The 19338-nt window shown below is 41.0% G+C and overlaps 1 protein-coding gene across 1 annotated transcript in view; it reads left to right on the top strand.

Annotated features, from left to right (window-relative positions):
- The window catches only part of LOC125892021 (voltage-gated potassium channel subunit beta-2-like), a 202408-nt gene that overhangs the window by 94072 nt on the left and 88998 nt on the right, over positions 1-19338 (top strand). The window contains exon 7 of the mRNA XM_049581741.1: positions 19125-19162. Within this exon, the coding sequence (XP_049437698.1) occupies positions 19125-19162 (38 nt within the window). The remainder of the gene's footprint in view (positions 1-19124; positions 19163-19338) is intronic.

Genomic DNA, 19338 nt, shown 5'->3' on the forward strand with positions numbered 1-19338 from the left:
ACTGACAGTAGACCTGGTTTCAGATGGCGTGCTTTTAGCGCACCTTCGGCGAAGCCTTTTGGCACGAAACTGTCACTGCGCCAAGCTGGATCTGTCGACACCTCCCCCTGCTGCGCCACCACACCCATCTCAGCGCACCTCGGTCTGCCAAACTACCAAACTGAGCGCGCCTCGGGTTGCGCTGCTCGAAACTAGCTCTGCGCGGGGTTCGCCACCCTGCGCTGCGCCGGGAAACTAGAGCCCTTTGACTTATTTCCACCCAGCCGACAGTGGGACTTATATTCATTGTGCCGACAGTGTGTGTCACACGGGGAACAGAGAAGAGGGAAGGCGGCTGGAGTTCCTTCAACATTTGCGGTTAGATTATCATATTTTTTTATTGTCAAAATTATAGGCTGCTTCGGCTGATTTTATTTTATGCGCACGTGCCCCTAAATATTTTTTACAGTTCGCACACATGTATTTTTAGTCGAGTGAAACGCTCACACTGTCGAGCGCTGGATCTGACAGCCTGAGCACATCGGCACAAAACGCAACAGCGATCAAGATATTATTTATATCATGAGAAGTCAATACTTAGGCAGCCTAAATCTTTTATTTAGAAACTATAGCGGCCGCCATAGTTTCATTAATTAATGGGAAACACTGTTCATTATATTGGCAACTTAAAAACTGCAGCCAAAGCCGGGATGGAAGTGCCACCACTGTATCTGTGTAGCCTGGCACTAATATAGTCAACATTCACATGGAGATCTATTTCTCATAGACATGCAGTATTTCAGAAAGGGGTAAGCTTGGCCTTCCAGGAGCAGAAAGGTTGCTGTGTATTTAAGAGGAAAAAAGTTCTCTGAAGCATTAAAGGATAACATTTTTCAACCTGGACCCTATTAACCTGTATAAATTGGTCAAAAAACGACTGATGTGATCAACGATTTTTGAAATTGTTCCAGTATTGAGGGAGCGGACAGTGGCCGGCAACAGCGGGATGGGTTGCAATGGAAGCACACACAGAACACCATCATTGTATGTCCATTAAAAGTGGTTTTCACCACCGACAGGCTCAAATTGTTATTATAAGTGGCTGAAGTCAAGTCTGTTTGTGATTGCCTCATTAAGCAGAAGTCTGAAATATTATGGGATGTGAGGAGATGTCACTTGTTGCAGGAAAACAATAGTGGAAATGCGTGAGATCTGGAGAGAGTATAAAAACCAGAGTAGTTTACAATAAACAGTTTAGCATAATCTAAAAGATATTCAGTCTCATAGAGAATTATTTACCTGATTTTAATCATGTGGCTGGGCTTTTGAATTTCACTGCTGCCCAACTTATGTGAACTTTAATATATGGATGAAGAGCAGACAAGGAGAATGAGAGGGAAAATATGCCGTAGAGGGTGAACCAGCAGCAAGGCCATGAGGCTGGGAGACTGGTGGTATTCCTGCAGGTGCTGTGACCCTCTGCCTACAGAGGAAAAATGCCTATATTATAAAGAATGATTCGTACTTACACATTCTGACCAGTTCCGACAAAATGAGGAGCTATATTCCAAGCAGCTGTCATGGACCCTCTTTGTCGGATATGGACACACTAAAGTTTTGGCTAGTTGTTGTTGTAGCTCTAACACTCCTGTCCATACACTGCACATACAGACCTGCAGGTCTGCAGTGACCAATGGGATAACTACTACCTGAGAAGAAGAAATCTGGGGCTTATTTTCCTTAAGAAAACTGCTGTTACAAGAGTGGATTTATCTGCTGTAGATGAGTGGAGGTAGGCTAATGCTATTAGCTAAAGTTGTTACTGTTGACTTGCATTATGTTACACATGAAAGCATGGAGAGATAACAGCAAAAAACGATTAGGAGGTGATTGAGCACTAGTTATTACAACTCTATGTAGACTGATTACCCATTTTCTTCAGTTGAATTCCTAATAATACAATAATTTAAATCAACAAGTTTAACAACACCACAGTGTGTGTGTGTGTGTGTGTGTGTGTGTGTGTGTGCGTGTGCGTGTGTGGTGGAAAAATATATTAATGTTTTAGTATTATACATTCTAAAATATGTTTAATTATAGTTTATGCCTACATTTGCCCTTGCTATACATCAAGGAGATATCTACTGGCTATGAATTGTACAAGACCCTATACCAACCTGATCTCACAGAAGTACGTGAAATGACCACGACCTCTTAACACCACATTCCGTGGTGGCAGCACGTAATGGGTTGAAATTACGTGCTGCCACCACGAAAACAATGCCAATGTAAAGTCAATTAGGGTTCTCTCCCGTGGTGGACACACGGATTCCCTGATTCAATCACGTCACGTCAACCTCGTTTTCCTCAATGGTATTTTTAACATTCCTGTATACACACAAAAACGCGGAAGTGTTCTTGATAATAAAACGGCAAATATATTCCTCTGTTATAATTTCCCACCAATAATAATAATAATGATAATAATGTGATAATTCGGCTGTTCTAGATATTTGTTATAGCCTACTCAAATATTCAATCCCAAAAACGCCGTTTCTAGAGAGCTTGCTAAAATATCTGAAATGAACCATCATCCTTACTTTTTCTTAACATATTTCATCTAGGTGCAGTGTCATTACTAGTTTGGCTTTACAAGACATTTGATATATTCAGTAGATGTATCTTTTTACGACCCTGTTTTACAACAAGCCGCAAAAAAAACCTACCGTCCCAAAAACGCCGTTTTTAGAGTACTATCTAAAATAACTACGATTAGCCAATATCCTTGCTTTTTTTCTTAATATAGTTCATCTAGGTGCAGTGTAATATCTACTTTGGCTTTACTAGATATTAGATTTATTCAGTAGATCTATCTTTTTACAACCCTGTTTAGAACCCTACTTTGCAAATCAGAAGAACTACAACTATGTTGCTGATATGTATCAAACTGCATGGCGCGGTCCCAGGGAATTGTAGTTTTTTAAAAATCTAAGTGTTTTTCCCAGATTTGGAAGTTGTAAACACTGAATTGAGAGTACACTGTGGACTTTAAGGGGATGGTAAACACACTTGTGTTATCAGATTTTAAATATCTAATTTCTAAATGGGTGAAATTTTATCCATATTTTATCCATATCTGACAGCACCCCCAGTTGTTGACTAGACTCACATGATAGTTGAGGTGAAGAGCTCTCTATAACAGTTGGTCCCATGTCTGTACCCCCTTTCGTTGCTGAGTTATAAGCCCTCAAACATGCACTGAGGTCAAGGTTCAATCAATCAATCAATCAATTTTATTTATAAAGCCCAATATCACAAATCACAATTTGCCTCATAGGGCTTTACAGCGTACAACATCCCTCTGTCCTTAAGACCCTCACAGCGGATAAGGAAAAACTCCCCAAAAAAAACCCTTTAACGGGGGAAAAAAAAACAGTAGAAACCTCAGGAAGAGCAACTGAGGAGGGATCCCTCTTCCAGGACGGACAGATGTGCAGTAGATGTCGTACAGAACAGATCAGCATAATAAATTAACAGTAATCCGTATGACACAATGAGACAGAGAGAGAGAGAGAGAGAGAGAGAGATGCAGGTAATGACAGTAGCTTACAACAACATTAATGAAAGTAATAATATTATAGTTATAGTTCTGGTTACTGTGATACAATATGTTGAAAGTATGTATTAATACCTGGCAGTATACATGTGTGACAATAGTCATATGTGTATAATAACAGTAGAAGTATGACTAATGACTAATGATGGCAGCGGCAGCAGGAGGCATCTGGTGGCAAAGGTCAATGGCTGAAAGCAGGAGCCATGTAGAATCTTCATACTGACATATGTTACTCTCCAGGTTGAGACCGTTCCAATGATGTATTTGGTTTAGCTCTACAACAAAGTTTAGATTTTTTCATTTTTTGGACACAAGCCATGCCAGGTGTAGTTTCAGAGAGCACTTTGAAGGCCCAGTGTATAAAATGAGTTTTGTTTGTTTCTTTGCTTGTTTTTTTTCTTTTTTACTGTAGATAGTTACTAACATGAGTCATCATCAGACAATACAATACTACTAAAAAGTAAAACCAATAATAACAATAATGAAATAAGCAAAAATAATATTAAAATCATTGAAATTTTAAAATCTATTTACAGAGTGGAATGGTAGCCTAATAGATAACTTAGATAATATTTATTATTGTTTAGACACTTTATTATTGCTTAGATACTATTTAGCCTATTATTGTATTCATAGACCGCAGAACCAGGGGGGGCCATGGCCCGGGTAACTTTTGTACTCTGACATAGAGGGCTGCATTGGGACCCGGCGGGACCCAACGCAAATAGTAATAGTCATTTTGATCCACACGCCACCAGTTGGTGGCGGTAATGGGCCAATTCGCTGTTTGCCAACCGCCATTAAACAGTAGAAGAAGAAGAAAAAGAAGAAGAAGAAGAAGAAGAAGAAGAAGAAGAAGATGTAGCCTAGCGACAGGATGTCAACACAGGAACTTGGTGCACATGCATGAGCGTTTCCACTCCATATTTATTCATAAATGGATGAACCAGCTTTCACACCAATTTGCCGCTTGCTCCACCTGTCTGTCTGTCTGTCTGTCAGCTCCATCTGTCATGAGACAAACATGAAAGAAGATGTGCAGTTTATTGTGTTTCACCGGCGACGAGCTCTCATTGCGAGCGACTATTACGCACGTCTGCGCGCTCTTTATAACTCACTGTGTGAACCTATGTTGCATAATAAAGATTTGCCCCCTCGTAATTTTTAACCGCTCCCTCAGTAACTTCATCCTGGCGCCGGGCTTGCCTTAACCTCAATCACTGCGTGATTATATAAAGGTAGAAAAATAGCCTAAATAAATACAGAGGAGGAGAATAGAATATGAAACAGCCTTTATTTCATTAAAAACTAAATGAAAACAACGAAATAGGAGCGCTATTCTTGACCAGTGTGTCAAAAGACATGCAGGCCAGGGGAACGAAACAAACAACCCCATGAATCTCTTTATTAATAGCCTATAAAATGACGTGTTTTCTCCGGCGGGACGGGAGAAGACACAAAATCAATGCATCTCTATTATTGTGTGGGCATAAATTCTCAGAGTTTTGCGGGAGCGGGCGGGAGTGGACATACACATTGCGGGAGCGGGCGGTAATGGTCAGAAATTCAGCGGAGCGGGCAGGAGCGTGATGACGAAAACAGTCCCGCGCAGGGCTCTACTCTGACAAACTATTTTATATGAATAAAAGCCTAAGTTGTAGCCTATCTGTGTTTTTACAAGCCAAGTCATATATTAGTGTGCCTATCAAGTGCATTGTTTATCAATACGTCATGCATGAGCGTCGCGAGCTAACGGCGGGCACCTGCGCTGGCTGCATCTGGGAAAATGAAGAGACAGAAGTCGATATCTGATTTTCTTCAAGTAAACAGAAAAAACAAAATGATCAAATTACTCCAGCTTCCACTGTGGCCTCATCTGTGCCTTTATGTATAAATAGGCTTGGCCTTTTGTGTGTGAATGTTAGAGTGGGATCAGAGGGGTTAATCTGAGCAAGCATGTGTTCGTGTTCATGCGTGTACTGTAGATGTGACTGTGTGGCGTCAGAATAAAAAAAAGTGCACCGCAACGTTATTTAATACATCAGTAATACTGTCTGTTTCAATGCATATGCCCCCCCCCCCCCCACCCCCTCCGCGTGACTTGAAATTATGGCCCCCCCTGGTGGAGTGGAGGGTGGCCGGGTTGCCAGGGGCAGACGGCTCCATGTGATGGTGTTTCCTCTCTGGTTCTTCCATGCTCAGCCTTATTTTTATCTTCTTATTTATTTATTTATTAGTGGCGTTTGGATTCAGTTATGGCAGACGGATGGCAATCTGAAATGGCATTAAGCCCACAGACGGCAGAGAGCAGCTAGCTACAAAACAGTAGTGGAACGCGCCCCATCCGCCCACAGCACAATGCTCTTAAAGCCCTACGCTATCAAAAGCTGGCAAAATACATTTATTTTATTTTATGGCCTTGACATTAACTTGTCATATTGTTGAGTTATCAAGGACACTTCCGCGTTTTTGTGTGTATACAGGAATGTTAAAGATATCATTGAGGAAAACGAGGCTGACGTGACGTGATTGAATCAGGGAATCCGTGTGTCCACCACGGGAGAGGATCCTAACTGACTTTACATTGGCATTGTTTTCGTGGTGGCAGCACGTAATTTCAACCCATTACGTGCTGCCACCACGGAATGCGGTGTTAAGAGGTCGTGGTCATTTCACGTACTTCTGTGAGATCAGGTTGCCCTATACACGGTCTTTTCTAACAATTTGCAGCAAAGGCAATAGTGTAATAACAAGAAGCATCAGAAAGATAGAATTCAAAGATTTGAGCCACATTGTCAAAATCAGGTAAATAATCATCCATGATACTGAAAATCTTTCAGACAACACTGAAATACATTCTCTATGAACTATTCCCTCCAAATCTCAGTCATGTTTCCCCTGTAGTCTGATTGCAACAACAGACATCTTGTGATATTTTAGAAAGAGACTGTGGTAACGCTTGCTATGAAGATTATTATAGATGTGACTTATAATGAATTGAAGTGTCGAGTGTCTTATGAATGGATATCTATACTCATATATGCACACCTCAACAATCAACTGTAGCAAGGATGCATAGAATGCTGTAATAGTCCAAACAGTATCATGAGGTATCATTTAAGTAAAGTGAAGTACATATTATACATCTATAATAATGCATGCTTCATCATAATGTTTCATTGTTGGTGTTATGTAGAGTGTAATGCATTTTCATGTATTTAAAAGAATCTGTGCTGCATTATAAGTAACTAATGCCTACCATACATTAGAGTACTTTGAAAAAGGCTTTGAAAAGACGTAGCCTAAGTCTGCCACCCTCTCACACCTAAAGAAAATGTGTCATGAGAGTTTTTAGTCACAGAAGTAGATTTTGCAAAAACTGGACATCTTCCAAAGTCACTATTTGCAACATTGTTACCTAAAAAAGGAAAAAACGTGGACAGATATTGCTGCAGCCTTCAAAATCACCAGGGAGTATGATTTATGCTATAGCTAGCTAGCTAACCAATGTCCCCATCCCAAACAATGCTGCTTGTAAGGTAATGTTAGCTACTGGAATGATTCTAGAGCTTCACTTCACATATAAATGGTTACATGATGCGACTTCTGAAGCTAGCAGGCTTCAGCTCAAACATACAGTTATCTTGTATGCTACTAGCAAACATTAGTAGCTGCTAAAGTGGTTAGCTAGCTAGCGATAGCATATGGAATACTCACTGGGGATTTCGAGGTCTGCAACAATTTCTGTCCTGTTTTTTTTCCCTTTTGAAGCTAACAATCTTGCAAATAGTGACTTTGCAAGATGCCCATCTTTACAAAAGTTTAGTCTATGGCTAATAACTCTCTGACTCATGACACATTGTCTTTAGATGTGAGAGGGTGTATTCTAGTGTATGGTAGGTACCAATCACTTATGATGTTGCATAGATTTTTTTAAATACATGAAATTGCATCACACTTTACTTGCACCAGCAATGAGAAGTTATGATGAAATGTGTTATTACAGATGCATCAATATGTAGGCTACTCCACTTCACTTAACATACAATGATAACATATGATACTGCATGGACAATAACATGATTTTATAAGTCCTTCCTACAGGTGACTGTTTAGGTGAGTACATCCATGATGTATTATCGTCCTCATCAGTGAACCTCAAGAGCATCCATAAGACACTTGACATTTATAATTCATTATAAGTCACATCTATAATGTTTTATGGCTGTTGATATAGTGCATCAGGAAGCAGGGTACATAACTCCTTGAGATCAGGTGGAGAGATCCACCAATCAGTCAGGAAGAGGAAGGTTATTTAAGTGTGGGAGTGGCCTATTTGAATCCCTTTTGTTTGAGACCATGCTGCAACCCAGGTGAGTGTGTTTGCTGATTCTGTGAATTTATCTTCTCTATCTCCTTTAACTTTAGCTTATATTGGAGTTATGCTATGTAGCATGTGAAATAGGGTATGGCAAATGTGCTAGGAAAGTTAGTATCGGCACGGTCAGTACTTCAAGTGTGTATAAACAGAGTCTGGGTTTGTTGAAGGTGGCAGTGTTGTTTGGGCTAAGAAAGACATGTGGTAATAGGTTAGGTAAAGGAGGTTGTTTAAGGAGCTCATCTTGGGGAGGTAGACTAACCCAGTAGGGAAGTGTTATAGCCTTAATTAGGCTACTCTCCCTGGGTCTACCTCCTCTGTGGTAGTATAGGTAAGGTAGAAATGGTTGTGAGGGCTTGTCTTGGGTAGGTAGACTGTACAGCCTAACCCGGCGGGGGAGTGTTAAAGCCTAGCAAGGCTTCCTTCCCTGGGTCTACCTCCTCTGTGGTAGTATAGGTAAGGTAAAGGAGGTTATTGGGTTGGTGCGGGGAGCGGTGAGACCTGGCATTAGGGGAGTGTCTCTGGGACGCTAGAGATCACTGTCTAGCCTCCTGGAGGTGTCTTGGTACCAACTAGACAAAACACTGGTGAAAGGAGGTTCCCACCTGATGACCCCAAAGACGTATTAGTTATCACTGCTCACTGGTTTGTATAGTTAAGCCTTGCCATAATAGATTATCATAGGGCTTATTAGGTTATTCACTGAGAGCTGATCCTTTCTTTAGCCTCTTGCACTCCACCCCCATTTTGTAGCAAAAACGCCTAAAATGACATACCCAAATTAAAATGACTGTAGCCTCTGAACCGCTCTGACTACATGCATGCATGAGGTCTTGCCATAAAGAAAATTCCCTTAAGTTTCTTGTGAAAGACTCAGAAACACTCTAGGTGATACAGAGACAGAGTAATGGGCCTCTGAAGTCAGTAAAAAGTTGAAGATTTTGCCTAAAAAATAAAAATTGTTTTTCAGGATGAATAACTGTCTGTGGCTTCATCTGAGCAGGTAAATGACAATGAACATTTGTGTCAAATTTGAAGAAGATTGCTCAAAGTATCACCATTCTACAGTGTTTTTTCCATGATAAGATCCACGAGGAGCTCCAAATGAGAGAGCGCTCACTCCACTTCAAAACAGTACTATCAGTGATCAAACAACACTCAGCCAGCTTCAGACATTGTACCTTATTGAAATCAGGTGTGGTTATGATAGCTGATGTTGTTTATGACACAGAAAGACCATAAAATATCAGCAAATAAAGCCATATGAAACGTGAAAGTCATGATCCCACTTCCTAGGCGGTATATCTCAGCCAAAAATAGTGGTAGGAGTGAGACTCTTTTAAAACCAGCTACGTGCCTGCTAACAGCTCCGCATGAGATCGCAAGTAATCCTTTAACTTTTCCTGTCGAAAAGTTGTGGCTTGTCACCACTCATCACGATTTTGGACTTTGTGTGTTTAGGCTGCTCTGGTGCGAAATCCATTAGAGATAAAAGAAAAACGATGATGGATTCAGGAAGTCGAGAGCTTTCTGAATCCGGTGATACCAAACATCACATGGTTTGATGACGTAGTGTGACTGTGAGATACCATTTAACAGAGGAGGGAGGGAGAACGGAGTTAGAGAGGTTAAACCACAAATTTCTTGTGTTTATTTGAACTGTGTGTTTATGAGTGCAGTCATAGAACATCATAAATGTATTATAATTCACTGCCCTCATAATGCCCCCACAACACATTATAGATGTGGTCCTCACACAAAGCATTACCAAAATAACTGTAAAGAAATAACTGATCAACTACTGATCAAACGTCCACAATGAACATGATTTCTAAAAGGTCCCCCTAAAGGAAGATGCTACTTCCCGCTGCAGGTGCTAAACAATCCCAGAATGGAGAAGATTGAGCTGATGTTACAGGTGGGGATATTTTAAACTTTGCCCAGTGAGGGGTGCAGTCCCATTGTGTTGGTCCATAAGAAGGATGGTTCACTGAGGTTCTGTATTGACCTCAGGTACCTTAATGCAGTTTCAAACTTTGAATTCTAGCCAATGCCCCACATTGATGGGGCTGCTGGAGAGAGTGGGAAGTCCAAGTTCATCACCACGTTTGACCTGAGCAAGAGGTATTGGCAGCTGGCCCTGACACTTGAGACCAAGATGCTGACAGTATTCATTATACCCTATGGCATGTGTCAGTTCAAGGTGATGCCTCTGGTCTCACAGTTTGCAGCTGCCCACTTGGCTGATGCCATCATCTATAGCCAGACATGAGAGGAACACCTCTGATGGGTGCTCCACCTGATCAAGACAACTGGACTTAACATCAACCCACACAAGTGTGCTTTTGCACAGAAAAGGGTGGAGTACCTGGGCCATGCTGTCAGACAGGGGTGGTCAAGCCTCAAGTGGGAAAGTTGGATGCCATCCACTGGTATCCTGTGACCACTACCAAGAAGAAGGTGTGTGCCATTATGGTGTTGATAGGATGGTGATTCAAGTTCATCCCACACTTTGCTGAGAGGGCAGCCATCCTCACTGACCTCACCAAGGCCTCAGCACCAAACAAAGTAACATGGAATGAAAAGTGTGACAGAGCCTTCATAAGAGTGCCATCACATGTGAGTCTGTTGTTCACAATCCTTATTTCTCTCAACCGTTCACACTGCAGATGAATATCTCTAATGTCATAATTGGAGCAGTGCTTTGCAGGAGACCAAGGAGGAGAAGCATCTATTGCTGTTACTTAGCCATAAACCACTAGACCTGGAAATGAGATACTTCACAGTGGAAAAGGAGTGCCTGGCCATGAATTGGGGTTGTGTATTGCAGTTTGTGAGGTTTAGGTATTTCACAGCAGGGAGGCAGGACTGTTACACTTTGTTGTTCACCTGTGAATGTAAAAATTGCATTGATTTATGATTTAATAATAGCAAAGTATTCTTTTAATTGAGGAGTAAAATTCATGCTCATCTAATCCTAACAGTAAAACTAGAATCTGTGTCATGCACAAACCTGTTCTCCTTCTCCCAGAGTGTTTGGGCAAAAGAGTGAATAGTTCTGGGAGGTAACAACAAGTGGAGAGTTGGTAGGGAAGAGTTTGGTGCTACTGCTTCAAAGATTTTTATTGATGTTAAGGTATTTATTAATATTAATATATATTTTGGTGTGTGAATATTTGTCAAGATTGTATGTATTTTTGGTAATAGTTTTATGTAAATATTTTTTGTGTGTTCATATGTGAAAGCCTCAGATGAATGGCTTGGAGGCAAGACAGAACCACCCTGGAGGGTGACCATTACCAAAGGGTCAGATACCTAAAAGAGATGGCCAGGCAAGACCCCAGGAAAATTGACTTAAGGTCTTCTGGTGCAGGATCTGTACCATACTGGTGCCTAGTAGGCTGGGGGTTAGCCACTTGGGAAACAGATAGGGCTAGCAAACTCTGGAGCAGGCTGGTGATTATCTGATTTAGAGACTGGCTGGAAGCCAATAGGTTGCAGACTCAGGAACCCAAGGCTAATTGACTGAAATGCAGGTTGGCTGTTAGTAGGCAGAATGAAGGCTTGGGGTTAGCAGGATGAGAAGCACACTAGAAATCATGAGTGTTTCAAAAGTCTTAGCCGTGGTTTTAAGGTAGCTTCCCACTGTGCCACCCTCAGAGCAGCCTCTTTGTACTCCCTACTATGGGTTGTCTTCCAATCCCCATACAAGTAGAATACATGATAAAGTTCTAACAATTCCGCTGGCTCCATTTATGGTCAGTCTGTACTGTCACAATCTTAGGCTTAACACGTTTGGACCCAAATGCAGAAACAGAGGATGAGAGCAGAAGAGTTCAACAGTTTAATGTGGAGAAAAAAAAGTGTACAACTGAGAGCTCCAAGGCAGGCAGGTAACAGGTTGATCCAACAACACCAGGAACACAAAACCCTTGGAAAAAAAACTAAAATCTAGTTTTAAAATGAATAAACTATGCTGGGATTTACTGGACCACAGATGATTTGTCATTTGTGCTGATCTAAACTGGACATGTGAAGGCTTTTCCTCTGGCAATCTGAAATGGTGGCTGAAACCATATGTCCTTTGTTCATCAAACAAAGGACAGCCATTTGGCACTCATCTCCACGGGATGCCTCATTGTCACACCTAAATGAGAGCCCTGCCCATGGACTCAGTTTTCAAACTTAATTGGTCACAGTGACATGCGACTCCATGATGTCACCAAGCCAATTTAGGGGGCTGCTTCTACTCTCCATCCCTCTTTTTCCTGAGACTCTGACAAGCTCTCCCCGAACCTCTGAAGGGGACTCTCTCTCTTTCCTCTAAACCTCGGGAGACCTCGCCTCTCCTGAACCTCCTTAGAGTTACAACGTAGGCAGGAGGACCTGCTACACCCTTCCCCCATTCTCTCATCTTTGCATGCTCACAGAAGGAGCTGCAACTTCACTCTCAAAGTGGCCTGCTCATGGCAGACACAGAACCTGAACACCAGAGAAGTTAGTGTGCCAAACATGAGGTTTGCAACTACTTTCCAATTACAAGGAGACCCAAGATGACTTGGCACCATACTTCTAACTCTGCAACAATATCAAATGACCTGCATCCTGGTTTTGCTTTGGTTAGTAATTCTGGTTGGCTATTTTATCAGTTGTGTGAGATTAAAATGGTCAGTTACCAGTTCAAGGTTTTTTCTATTCTGTTTACCATCCCAATTAACATTGGGCCTTAGTCACAAACAGTGTGTACGTACAAATCTGTGCTTAAACTGTGCATACGATCGTTTGACGCACAAATCTGGGATTCATCAATATTTTCTTACCCAAATTTGTTCTTACTCTGCGAACAAATTTAGAACTGCCTCAGACCATGCGTACGCACAAATGAGGAAGGCCGAACTGACTTAGAAAATGCAAACACGTGCTTTTTAAGTACATGCAGAGCCTATAAAACCACATTCATTAAAAAGAGATTTAATTAACATTTTTTAAAATCATTAATTTACTAATATATTGGCCAAATGTGTTAAATAACCATGAAATTGACACACGTTCACCCTCATCATTGTGACAAATAAAATATTCAATGATAACAACAGTCCTAGTTTACAAAGGAATATATATGAATGTACATTTCCAGTTTTGGCTTTCATTTAATTGTTTTGGCCTATAATGATCACCCACTCCCAACAATTTCTTGTGCCATGAAATTACGCATCTGTGGCCAAAGGCAATTGGTTAATTGGTAGCATGTTAAAGGGCATGCAGGGTATATAAACGATTCTGATTCACCTGTGCAAGTGTTAAGATGGCATATCTAGCCTTGCTAGAGGATATTGCAGCCTGTGCCACAATAGCAGACCGGGCTGGGATTTCACAACCCTCCCTGAGCCGTGTCATCCCACGGGTATTAAATGGCATCCTAAGACTATTGCCTGAAAATTCCCATGATGAACATAATCAGACAGATGTGAAGAGGGGGTTCCATGGCATAGCTGGAATGCCAAATACAATTGGCGCAATAGACAATACCCATGTGCGCATCAAAGCTCCATCGATTGACTCAATGCAATACAGGAACAGAAAAAACTATCACTCCATCAACGTGCAGATGATCTGTAATGCCGACTGCCATATCCTTAACGCTGTGGCCCGCTGGCCAGGAGACACCCACGATTTATTTTGCAAAACAGTACAGTGGGAATGCATTTGGAGGCAGGGGCTGTGAGAAGTGGGTGGCTTGTTGGTGAGCATCTTTTGTTCTGGTCTTTTATTTCAATTGTTTTTAGTTAGTATTTTTAGTAAGTCTCTATTCCGTTAATGCTAAAATGTTATTGTTTAGGTGACCGGGGATATGGCCTTAAAACATAGCTGATGACAACATACGCAAACCCTGAAACCCCTCAAGAGGTGCGCTATAATAACATACATGCCCACACACGCGCCGTAATAGAGCGCACTTTTGGCATGCTTAAGGGCTGTTGGATGTGTTTGGATACAGCCAGTGGCAAACTACTTTATACGCCTGAGAAGCGGTTTCCTAATATGGAGAAATGGGGTCGTGATAGTATGCTAATCACAAATTGTGAGCACGCGCCTGTCAATTTAGAATGGTTGTGAAAACAAAATTGGCCGGTGCGCAGGTGTCATGAATCCCACGATGATTTTGCGTATGCACTTATTTTGTGTGCAAAGTAAGAACATTTCCACGCACGTATTAATGAATGAGGCCCATTGAGGTCTCCTAACAGGATTCTTTCTTTTTTGGGGTCACAGAAGTTTAACAGGGCTTTGAATTGGTCATAAAAGTCTTGCGCAGCAGAGGGCTTCCGCAAATTACAATGAAAGACATATCTGCAGAACGTGGGAAATAATTGTTATCATTAATTATTAATTATTTCTGTTAGCCAGTTGGATACTTTGAACCACAAGTTCCTAAAAATTGGAGACAGAACAGAATTGTTGCTCATCTCTGATTGTAACCCTCTCAATTATGAAATAATTAGTGTTACTTTGACAGATGGCAGCAATTTTGAAGTTCTCGGATTATAGGGTTTTCCCTTTTGATTGGATGGTTGATTTCTTTTGTATGTCAAAGAAAATACCTTTAGGGGTTACTATACAAGTAAAACAGCTTTTGTTGCAATTTGTGTGAGGTCAAGTTACATAATTACTGGACTTATACACTTGTGACTACATCCACTTTTTAAATAAGGTGTTAACACAGTACATACAAAAGACACATACGGAAACAAGATTAGCTGAATTGTATTCACAGGAAGTATAAAACATTTTGCTTGTGTTCCTAATAAATTAGAAATATGAAACCCCACTAAATTCAGAGGGAAATTATTCTTTGATTTTAAATTGCTGGGGAAAAAAATCCTGACACTGACTGATACATCTCAATTAAGGACATCTCTGACTATACAGAGACTTGAAATCAAACAGTTGTCATTATCACTTTAAAGAACTGCCACAATTTAAGTCCCACATTTGTACCTTGAAATAGCTACATTCCTATAGGGGAACAAAGGCCTGTAATTGAAAATGCTTCCTCAAGTAACTCAGGTCCTCAAATGTAAGTCAAACACTGCAATGTGAAACACACTTCTCAGACAAGAAGAGACAAAATCCACAAATAAGTCCATAACCAGTCATGAGAGCAGCAGGCTGAGCAAAGTACTCCAGATGTCCCTCTCCCCAGCAATGCTTTCCGGCTCCTCCTGGGGAATCCCGAGGTGTTCCCAAGCCAGATGAGATATATAGTTCTTCCAGCATATTCTGGGTCTGCTCTGGGGCCTCCCACCAGTTGGATGCGCCCAGAACACCTCTAATAGGAGGCATTCTGATCAGATGCCTGAACCATCTCAATTGGCCCCTTTCAACGTGAAGGAGCAGTGGCTCTACTCCGAGCTCACTCAGACTTGTGAGCTCCTTACCCTATCTCTAAGGCTGAGCCCGGCCACCCTATGGAAGAAACTAATTTCAGCTGCATGTGTCTGCAATCTCATTCTCAAGCTCATGACCATAAGTGAGGGATGGGATGTAATTGGACTGATAAATTGAAGGTTTTGCACTCTGGGTTAGCTCCCCCTTCATCACAACATTTTGACGCAGTGCCCGTATCACTGCTGATGCCACACAAAACTACCGATCCATCTCACACTCCATTTTCCCCTTACTTGTGAACAAGACCCTGAGATACTTGAACTCCTTCACTTGTGGCAGTAACTCTCTCCCAACTCAGAGGGGGTAATCCAGTGTTTTCAAGCAGAAAACTATGGCCTCAGACTTTGAGGTGCTGACTCTCAACCTGACCGCTTCACACTCTGCTGCAAACCACCCCAGTGCGTACTGGAGGTGGACAGTGTAATGAAGCCAACAGAACCACATCATCTGCAAAAAGCAGATATGCAATTCTGAGGTCGCGAACCTGACCCCATTCTGTCCCAGGCTGTCTAAGTCCAGAAATACTATAACAAAAAGTGTTCAACAAAAAATTGTGCGTAGCCTTAGTTTAGGCAGGACACGATGTCAAGCTCAGCTCACATCCCAGCTAAACCAGCGACATCTCAAGCAGCCCAATCAACTGACGGATCAACTGATTGACAAAGGGAGTCATCTCATAGATCACATGATTCCTTTCTATGCAACCAATTAGGAAATCTTATTCAGGGCGCCCTATTTAAACTGCTTTGACCTGCCTATTGTTGCTGCTTTCTCTGCAAGCCATTTTGCAACCCGCCTCCAACCCAGCTCCTCCTTTTTGTTGTGTGTGACTTATCAATGTCATTTCCATTTGTCATTGATGCTGGCTCTGTTCTGTTCCTGGAGGGTCTTTGCTGCTGCTCTCGCTGCCTTAGGCTTTCCATGTAGGCACATGGAAGGGCAGGGATGTTTGCTCTCTCTACCTCAAGCTTTACTTGTTTGCACGTGGAAGGGCACAGAGTTGTGCTCTCTCTGCCTTAAGGCTGTCCTTGTAGGTACATGGAAGGGCTGAGAGGTGTCTTTTCTCCACTGTAGATTTTCATGTAGGCGTGTGGAAGGGTGGAGAGGTGTGCTCTTTCTGCATAGGCCCAAGGAAAGGCATAGAGGCCCCAGAACAGAGTAAAAGTGGTCAGACTAAAGTGGTCCTAACTGAAGTTAAAAATTTAGTAAACTGACTGGTGTACATCACAACATCAGTCAGTGATGATGCAAAATGACAATTACTAATATGTATTCAAGTGTATGTAGTTTCATTTGCTTACAAAAGAGTAAATTACCATGTGTTTGAGGAGTAATGAGTGAATGGAAGAGGGAATAATTTTGGACACAGCCTTCTGCACCAGGAACAAGGTGGAAGTTTGGTGGAAGGTTAAATTATGTTCATTCTATGCAAACAGCTATTACCAGGCTTTGAAAGCAATGTTACTCTAAGAGATTATGCTCTGTTTAGGGGATTCAGATAGCCAAAAAAGAAAACAAGCGGCTTTTACAGTTCTAATCGAGAAAAGCTTCATTATGTGCTCAAATATTTACCTAATTCCTTTTGCAGGGTTAATGATTTGTTAAACTAAAAATTTTGTCTTCATTCATGATATATAACACACACACACACACACACACATATATATATATATATATATATATATTGCTCTGACAAATCTGTGACTGCAGACTTAATTATTGGCTTGTAGACTGAACAGTACTCAATACTCAAATTTGCATTTGCATTTCTTTTGTTGTCAATTTGGCTGTGGCTCAGGACGTGAAACGCAGTGGCTCCTTGGCCCCTGCAGTCTGCATGCGGAACTGCCCTCGTCAAGATACTGAACCTCACTGAGTCTTGGTGTGTGCGTGTAAATGTTTATCTGATGGGCAGGGTGTACCTTGATGGTACGAGAAAAGTGCTACATGAACGCAGTCTGTTTACCATTTACTTTTAGAAATCTCATAATCATTCCTGTGATCAAAGGAAGCTAAAAGGTTGGAAAAAGGGGTGTACTATGAAGCAAGTTTTTTGCCTAAGCAGGCTCGACAAAGCCTGAAGCCCTAGTCAGTCCACTTTTGCCTATGAAAAATATGAAAACAATATTACAGCAAAAAGCAACACTGTTGCTGAAAATGAGGCAAGAGTGGAATTTGTGAGTTAATATAGTTATTTTACCACTGAATGCACTCTCCATGCCTACAATTTATTTCTAACATGACAAATGATATTATGCTCAAGAATTGTATTTACTGTAGGTCTGACATTGTTCCATAAATGAAGGATACATAGAAATCACTTAATTTTTTTGTCAAATTAAAGTGAAATAATTTGGTATGTTTTGGAGGCATTATACCTTGTTTTATATGCAAGTAAACATCAGACTGATTACTAATGTTGTGAACTATTATTGTGTGCTACTTTTGATTTAATTTGACTTCTTGTAGAGTCAGCATGACCAAATGGCCAGGAAACACTTAAAACATATTCAGTAGTTCAGTGAAAGAAAGAACAGCCTTGCAAATATAATGAAATATTATTCTTGCTCAGATTTTCTACATCACAAACTGAATGTAGGTTCCCACTGCAAAAATAAACCCTTAAACTTGATCCATACAGTTTGCGCTACTGCAATTGCATGTCTTCTTTTGATGGCATCACTGATGTACTCCTCAGCAAGTTTGCATGTAAGGTAATCTCTCATCTGAGAATCTTTATTGCTAATAGATAGGGATGCACAATATTGGTTTTTGTGCTGATATCCAAAATGCCGACATATATGTGACCTATAACTGATACCCATATCGATGTTTTCACTTTTTCTCCACCTACTTTAAGAGAACATCTAGTCTCTTTTGTAGTGTAAATAACATTATATTATGCATACATACTTATGGTGATGGCCCACCAGCAGGTGGAGACGTAAAATATAATACTTTTCAATGTATGCAATATTCATTCATTGTGCAAAATAAGAAGATGCACGTGGCCCAATTTTGATAGTTCATTTTAAAATGATATTGGTTAATACAGATGACGTACCGATATTATCAGCATGTTGGCCAAGTCCAATATTTCATTTTAAAGCCAATATCGGGCTATACCAATGACTTGCTGATATTGTGCATCCCTACTAATAGGGAATAGTGTCAGGAAAAGCCAATGGATCTATTATTATTATTGTTTTTTTTTTTTCAATTTTAAACTTTATTAATCCCCCTGAGGGGAAATTCAAGTTTTTCACTCTTTTTTTGTCAAGACTTTGTTAAGTCTGTAAACACTCTAACTCGGAAAAGAACCTCCAACAGTCAGTCAGTCACCTTGCTCCAAGGGGTTTTGCAAGAGTGGTGACACAATTTCCAAAGAAGCTGATCAGTAAATGAGCAATTTCAGTCCAAATATGTGAACATAACCTGCTCAGATTGGTTAGGCATGCAACATAAGTTGCCATCATGATCTGGCCAGGTTAAAAGAGATCAACCTTTGTGGCACTGAAAGCTCTGGCTTTCGGCTCAATATACTGTACCTCGCTAACCCACTAATCCTGCTTCATTGTACATCCTCCTGATCTTCTTGTGCAACACACACACACACACACACACACACACACACACACACACACACACACACACACACTCACAAACAAACTCACAGAGTCTTATTATTTTATTTTTGTGCAGGCACGTGGGTTACCTTTGGAGGACAGATAACGGATGAGGTAGGAGAGAAGACTTGAACACCTATACAGTTGCATGTAATCCAGACTCAAGATGAACAATGACAGAATAGGTGCACCAAGTAACAAACACAGACATCTTGAATACAAAGATTTTCAGTGTGTCAAGAGGTTATAAATGCCTGAAAAGTTCGCTTTTAAATGCTAGCTAATATTAT

Source organism: Epinephelus fuscoguttatus, linkage group LG7 (assembly GCF_011397635.1).
Source record: "Epinephelus fuscoguttatus linkage group LG7, E.fuscoguttatus.final_Chr_v1".
Taxonomy (NCBI): domain Eukaryota; kingdom Metazoa; phylum Chordata; class Actinopteri; order Perciformes; family Serranidae; genus Epinephelus; species Epinephelus fuscoguttatus.